Here is a 7635-nt window from a genome sequence, read left to right as displayed (position 1 = left end):
GGCAAGGGGTCAAATAATGCAAGGAAAGGAAAGTCCAAGGGACCAATTGGAAAACCTATAAAGTCCATTAAACCCACTTACCATTTTGCAGTTCAGATCTTAAGACAATCTGGGCAGCATGAATGGTGTGTGAAGACCATCAATAAAACTCATGACTGTGTATAAACAAGAGATATTTGTTTGTTGACTATTAGTACTCTTGCCTGGGAGATTGAGTTGAGAAAGGTAGATGTCTACAAAGAATAAGGAAGGAGATTCTATAGATCAATATGATAAGCTGAGAGACTATTTTGATGAATTATTGAGAGCAAATCCTGGTACATAGCATAAAAATTGATGTGGGGAATGCTCCCTCTTAAAGTACTACTAGGCAACTCAGAAGAATATACATATGTTTTTTCCCTAATGAAAAAAAGGTTTAAGATGTGTGGAAGAGATATAGTTGGGCTAGATGGGTGTTTCATGAAAAGAACCGTTTCCTAGCCAGATATTGACGGCTGGTTGTGCGGATGGCAATAATGGTATATTTCCATTTTCATATACCATTTTCATATGCAATTGTGGAATCTGAATGTTGTAAATTATGGTCATTGTTTTAAGATATCCTCATAGATGATCTTGAGTTAGCAGAGGAATTTTGTTTCACTTTTTTAAGTGATAGACAAAAGGTACACTGACATATAATTGAATTATTCATCGGTAAGGTTTTTGTTGTATTAATCTATTCATCTTGTTTGGTTCATTTATGTAAGAACTTAAACCAGCTTTAGTCATGATGTTCCCTAGAGTTGAGCACATGTTTGTTATAGACATATTTTACAAAACATGGAGAAGAAGTGGCATGGAGATCTCCTTAAAGGGCTTGCACTAAAGGCAGCTCGTGTTACTAGCATGCCATATTTCAACAGTGCTTTGGAAGACATAAAGATAGAAGATCCAACTTTAGCACAATGGTTTCTAGATATTCCTCCAACTAGCTGGTCAAAAGTCAATTTTACTGGTAGGGCCAAGTGTGACATAATGTTGAAGAACATATGTGAAGTGTTTAACAAGCAGATAGTGTGTGTAGAGACAAGCCTATAGTCACTTGTTTAGAGTACATAAAAGAATACATGACCAAGAGGATTAGTTCATGTGAGGAAAGTTCAAGCAAAGGCTTTTGGCCCATTAACATCGGTAGCTTAGTCACTCTCTGACCAAATAAACATAGAAGCCACCCACATGAATGTTTTAGCTGTGAATTCTACAAAATATCAAGTTAGTGACCCAAGATCCCAATGTGAGGTCAATGTCCAGCAAAAAACTTATGCTTGAGGGAGATGGGATTTAGCAGGCATACCTTGTAAACATGTTATGGCAACAATCTTAAACATGGCATACAATGATATTGCAGCAAGTGAACCTAAAAAATGGGTTGATCCATGTTACTATCTAAGCAGATGGAAAATGGTGTACAAGAATGTGGTAGAACCATTCAAAGGACCTAGTTATTGGGATCGCAGTAATGCTCCATTTAAACTAACTCTAAAGCACCATAAGCAGGTAACAAATCCAGAATTTCTTTTGTATACAATTTAGGTCTTTAATGTTAATTGTTTGTTAATTGAATAGACTAGAAGGCCGAAAACAAAGAGGCATAAGTAATTAGATGAGTTAGAATATGAATTTGATAAAGGAGGTAAAATGGGACATGAAGGGGGTACAATTACCTGTGGGAAATTTGGGAATAGGGGACACAACTCTACAACATGCAAGGGTCAAGGTGCACCAATGCAACCAAAAACAAAAATATCAACACAAGGTGCACTAATGCCAAGTCAAGATGTTCGATTGGAGACAGTGTTTGTTTAAGTCTTTGTTTTGCTGAATGTGAGGGTGTAGACGATGATTGTTAGAGTCTTTGTTTTTTGTATGTTTTCTTATGTTGGAGACAACAATTTGTCTCCAAATCCTTTATGTTGAAGACAATGCTTGACTACTTATGATTATGTCAAAACTTTTTATGTTTGTGTCAAAATGCTACAGAACTTATTATGCATATCAAATCATTCTTGAATACATGAGAATAAAAAACGCATTACACTATAATCTTATTTCCAATGGAAATCATCATTTGACCATTCCGAGTCAGAGGAGTGCTCGCTAGGATACGAATCATTGTACCAGTCAAGGTGGTCTAATTCAGGAGAATCATAATTCCATGCCCTTTTCAACACCTCATGGTCGTAATCTTTGCATGGATCACTGTACAATTCTTCTGGATCCATACTTACAACATCTTTTGTTTCTAGTCTTTCTTTTGTATTTTCCACAATGACTTGAGTTTCTTCAACGATGTCTTGTGTTACTTCCAAATCTTCTTTTTATTCCTCTTTATCAACCTCATAAGATTTAGTGTGCTTACAAGATTAGTATCAAAATGACAAAATTATATGAATAGTTGGATTAATATTTTCATAAACAACTAAAATGTTAAATTAAACCCATACTATTAACAATATGATCATACAACAAACATATACAAAAAACAATACTGCTTAGAACTTCATGACTACATAAACAACAAACAAGACATATCTTCCATTTAGTGGCTTCATTAGCTTTTTTTGAAAAATTATATTGCTTCTTGATTGTCCTAGTTAAAACAGGATTTACCTTTTCACATCTTAGGTAATTCAAGATGTCAGTCCAAATCCAACCACAACTCCCCTGCTGCAATCAAATATGATGAATCAAGAACATAATCAATTTACAGAACATACTAACCAAGTTGGTTAAATTAAACTAATTGACCATAATAACCAAATCGAAGTAACATAATCGAACTTAATTGCAACACTTACACAACACAAGAACCGACAACCCGGGTTAGTTTCAGTCTTGTAAAATCGATAGCATCTAGTAACACCACATGAGCAGATGACATCCTACACATCATACTTGGAGTACGAGAAGAAGACAACTGAGACATCGCCGGTGTGAAGATCGAAGACGACGTACGATAAGAAGAAGAAAACAACAAACAAGACATATCTTCCATTTAGTGGCTTCATTAGCTTTTTTTGGGAAAATTATATTGCTTCTTGATTGTCATAGTTAAAGCAGTATTTACCTTTTCACATCTTAGGCAATTCAAGATATGAGCCCAAATCCAACCATAACTCCCCTGCTGCAATCAAATATGGTGAATCAAGAACATAATCAATTTACATAACATACTAACCAAGTTGGTTAAATTAAACTAATTGACCACAATAACCATATCGAAGTAACATAATCGAACTTAATTGCAACACTTACACAACACAAGAACCGATAACCCGGGTTAGCTTCAGTCTTGTAAAATCGATAGCATCTAGTAGACCACATGAGCAGATGACATCCTACACATCATACTTGGAGTACGAGAAGAAGACAACTAAGACATCGCTGGTGTAAAGATCGAAGACGATGGCCGGTGTGAAAATTTAAGACGAGGTATTGAAACGACCATTTAGGTTTAACTCAATTAAAATCAACGACCAGAGGCATCATAGTAACTGCAAACTTTGTTTAGCGCCTTCACTTAACGGTGAACCCAAATTGCAAAGAAAGGAGCACCAAATGGGCCTTATATGCGAAAATGCCACCACGTGTTTGAAAGCTGTGTTTTGAGTTTCACCACAAGGATCATAACTGCAATTAAGTCCAATGGAAAGCTTGAGGGAAGCGTTACTGGAGAGCTACCATTGCTCGAAGTTAGTACTAAGCATTGTTACCACTCATAATCAAGTTGTTACTGTTCAATAATAATTTGCTACTGCGGATTAAGTTGTCAATAGTCAGTAGTAAACCGCTACTAAGCTCATCTGCTGATGGTCATCCAACTTCCAGTAGGAGTGTTGCCACTTGGACCCTATCAAGATATTGCTCCCAAACCTATGGTCCAGGGGCTTCGTCCCTTATAACCTTAGAGGTTCCTTAGTGCCCATAATCATAATATTCAGTGCACTGTACTCACACCGCAAAAATCATATCCAAAGTTTATTTTCACTGGCCCTTTGGTTTTACATAAATCTAATCACACCATGCACATTGAAAGTGATGACACTAAAATCATCAACATTGAGGGTCTTGTTAATCTTTTTCCTCTCCAAATATCATTTATAACCCTTGATGGTGCAATCAAAACCACAAATCATTGGATCAATGCATTGGAATGTTTTGAAGCAAAGATCGGAGAACATTATGATTTATTTATATAAGGTGAGTTGGATTAGGGATGACTTCTTCAGATTGATGAAGATACAAGATTACAAAAAGAGAGAGATGGAAAGCAAAAGGGAACATTTAAAAAGTTTGATTTTGCCAGTGAGGTTTCTTCAAAGAAAGCTAGGGGCACCTTTGTAATCTAGTAACTAGATGAAAGATGAATACATAATGTTTTGATTTGAAAGCTTGTTTTTAATCTCATTTATCTTCATGAAAAGTTTACACAGTTTTCATATAAACAAATTGTGTTGTATCATCTTAATAAGGTTAGAATTCATGGACTCCTTAAGTATTGTAACATTTCACATTAATTTTTCATATGTAAACCAACTGTGTGACTTGTACATTATGATAGGCTTATTATACGATATACATGTTATAGATATTCATGAAAGTAAGAGAAACTGAAAGCAGTGGAAACAAAACTGTGTTCACTACAAATTACAGTGAAAATGTTAACGTCTTATTATATCATGGACCCACCTCCGACATTTGTGACAAGTGACTTAAATGAAGCTGCTAATGCTGATTGGAAAGTTGGATTTGAGGTTAGAGCTTTTGTTGCTGCTTCAATTGTGTTTGTTGAATGCTGCTGTGAAGTTGAACTAGAATTAGTTTTAAAATTATTATGCGATGGTGTTTGCTTCATATGATACGAAAAGGGTATAGTATTCTTGTAGTTGGATTCAGTAGATGAATAAAGAGTTGATGAGGGAGAAGAAAAGTTAAGGCATGTGGATGATGAAAATCTTGGTGTCATAAAGTTTGATGAATTTGATCGATTGAAATGAGGATTTGATGTGAGATCAAGGGTGATAGTTGGGTGTGATTGATATGTAGATATTGTGGTTTTGGGTAGGAAAAACTGGTATTGAGGTGCTGTTGAATTGTAACCAATTCCGTGGTGGCTTGAGAAGGTGGTGGTGGCGGCAGTGGTGCTGAAACCTGGTTGTGAGGTTGATGAGGTGGATGTTAACATTGAGGCGGCGGCTGAAGTGGTGGAAGCCATTGCCGTTGCTGATACTGAAAGTGGGTGGTTATGAGTTCCTTCATAGGTGGTGATCAAGACAGACCTGTCCTCGGCACATCTTTGCACCTAAATAATCATTTGACTTAGTTAGAGCAAACCAAATTTAATTTTTTATGGTTCTTGGATCTAAACTTATAGGCAACTGACACAAGTTGGCTTTAGTTTCTTGCGTTGAAGATTGAAATTCAGTAACTTCTAATGTATGACTAGAGGTGGCTAAATGGTCATATTCTTTGGGTAATACGCTTAATAAATCTTATCCTTTGAATGAAAATGATTTGCTAGATTCGCTTATCTGGATTCCTTTTTTCCAAGAAAAGCACCCAGCAAGAAGAAATTAAGACTTACATGTTTTCTGACCGGGCAAGATGGCGACAATGTGCATCGATAATAAGCTCGAGGACATGGATTCCCTTTCGCTATTTTCTGCCCGTATTTTCTCCATTGGCATCCATCATTCATCTGTAATATCAATTGTTATAATACTTCAAAAGTCAGGTTCTTTCTACACTCCTATCTTAGCAAGCATCATTTACGTAAAATGTGTTCAACTAGATCAAAATTTTATGAAAAGTTATTACCGTTTGTGTGTCACATACAACTTTTACAGAAACCCTAGCTTTCTTCAAGGGAAGCTGATCCAAAAGCTCATTATCATTACTTCTGTCAGTTCTCAAACCATGAACAGGTAATTCCAAGGTTTGTGTTCTTTCATCCTTCTTCATATTGTGGAGGTCAACTCTAGTTGGAGTCCTGTCAAATTCACAGCCCAACCCTAGTTTCAGTTCTTGATCATCATCATCATCATCATCATCATCATCATCATCAATGTCTAGTTTGCTTTTGCTGAAGCAATTCACCTTCTTTGGACTATTACTCTTACTTTTATAAGTTGAAAGTGTTCCAAGGCTTAGAGAAATTAGTTCATTTCCGTCATCTTCTTGATCAGGAGCCAGTTTTTCTGAACTTTTAGTAACTTCTTGTTGAAAAAGGTCATTAAAGTGCATTTGCAAAGATTTGTAATCCTTCAAAACCCTAGATAATTTATTTTTCAACTTCTGGTTTTCTTCTCTAACTTGACCCATCTCATCTTTAGCTGATGAAACCAGAACAGTCTGAAGAACAGGATTATGAACACACAATAGTTTTCATGTACAAACTTTACAGGAAACTTGAAAACCAAAGACCCATGAAAGTTAGCTCAATCAGTGGCGGACCCAGAAATATCTTTCATAGGGTCGTGGTCGGATCACATAATAAAAAAAGATATGACCAAACTAAATTTTCAAAAACACAAGGCAATAAAGTAAGTCAATCATCATTAAAATGCATAACAAAGATTAGGGTCAACTCTGAGTTTTGAGCTCATATTCATGCAGGCTGCGTACGTTAACGTTTACAAGATATAAGAAAGATATATCCTAATACTCGATCATATTTATCGTTCAAAACATTTATGTAGTTCTTTAGTACCTGCTTGTAATCTTTGGTTAGATCTTCTCCAATAGACAAAGATGAATCAATATCTTTCTTGTTACTCTTCATTTCCTGCTTAACATATGCAAGATAACATTCAAAATTCATGAACAAGCAGATCACATTTTATAGAATAATTCACTGATCAACAAAAAACTAGTCTGGAAAATGGACCTGTAGGGTTTGATCATCTTGAAACTGATCGATATTCTTTATTTTTGGCTCTTCTTCAACTTTAAAAAAACTGAACATAGGTTTCTCCATGTTCAAGCTAGCTTCCATGGAATTACTAGTTCTTTTGACATCTTTGTAGCAAATAGCAAAATTCATTACTTATAATATGATGCTTGAGAATATCACCAACTCGGTTTGACCAAAAAACTAAGTAAAAGTATTTTCTTTTAAGGAGACTGGTATATGATATATGCATGTTTCTTCAAACATGTGAATTAATTGTTTATTTAATGAGGCTTGTTAAAAGCATATTAATATAATAAGTACAACATTCATTATTTTATTACCAAATCAAAATGACCCACAAATTAAAGCTTCAAATCTATGAATGCGGTATCTCAACGTACCCTCTTCAAAAGGCGTCACAGTTTCATTTTTTTATTTCTTCTTTTCCATTGTGTTTGGATCGTGTAACGTAGATCTTAAATTTGTAATACATATAAATAGTTGTTAAAGAGTGGGAAAAGAATCATCTTAATTATTTATTTATTGTAGCCTATTTCTTATTTGTAGTTAAGTAAATGTGAATTAATTATTTTCTAACTATTTCTATAATTTAATCTAATTATTAGACATGATAAATTCCATAATTATTTGAGGGAACAAATAAAGTAAATTTGATGAAATTAATATGTTTGCGTTTA

General features: G+C 34.9%; 1 protein-coding gene across 1 annotated transcript; it reads right to left on the bottom strand.

The window, feature by feature from the left end:
- Window positions 1-4717: 4717 nt before the first annotated feature.
- On the bottom strand, window positions 4718-7333 carry LOC143619457 (WRKY transcription factor 72A-like). Its single transcript, XM_077091390.1, has 4 exons — window positions 6932-7333; window positions 5863-6396; window positions 5630-5743; window positions 4718-5347 (listed from the first exon to the last, which is right to left on the bottom strand). The coding sequence occupies exons 1-4, from the start codon at window positions 7085-7087 to the stop codon at window positions 4718-4720; spliced, it is 1434 nt and encodes a 477-aa protein (XP_076947505.1). The 5' UTR covers window positions 7088-7333.
- Between the last annotated feature and the right edge of the window lie 302 nt (window positions 7334-7635).

This window comes from Bidens hawaiensis, unplaced genomic scaffold (assembly GCF_021521415.1).
Source record: "Bidens hawaiensis isolate Kalapana, Puna unplaced genomic scaffold, B.hawaiensis_p1.1 tig00000296_1, whole genome shotgun sequence".
Classification (NCBI taxonomy): Eukaryota; Viridiplantae; Streptophyta; class Magnoliopsida; order Asterales; family Asteraceae; genus Bidens; species Bidens hawaiensis.
The sequence above is the reverse complement of the archived record's forward strand: the minus strand, read 5'-3'. Positions and strand labels throughout refer to the sequence as shown.

Bases quoted from the DNA above. Each gene is read 5' to 3' on its own strand.
- LOC143619457 (XM_077091390.1), bottom strand. From the start codon at position 7,087: ATGAATTTTGCTATTTGCTACAAAGATGTCAAAAGAACTAGTAATTCC. The intron at 6,397-6,931 runs GTCCATTTTCCA...CCTGTTCTTCAG, and splicing joins AAGATGATCAAACCCTACAG to ACTGTTCTGGTTTCATCAGC. The intron at 5,744-5,862 runs GTAATAACTTTT...TTGATATTACAG, and splicing joins TTGTATGTGACACACAAACG to ATGAATGATGGATGCCAATG.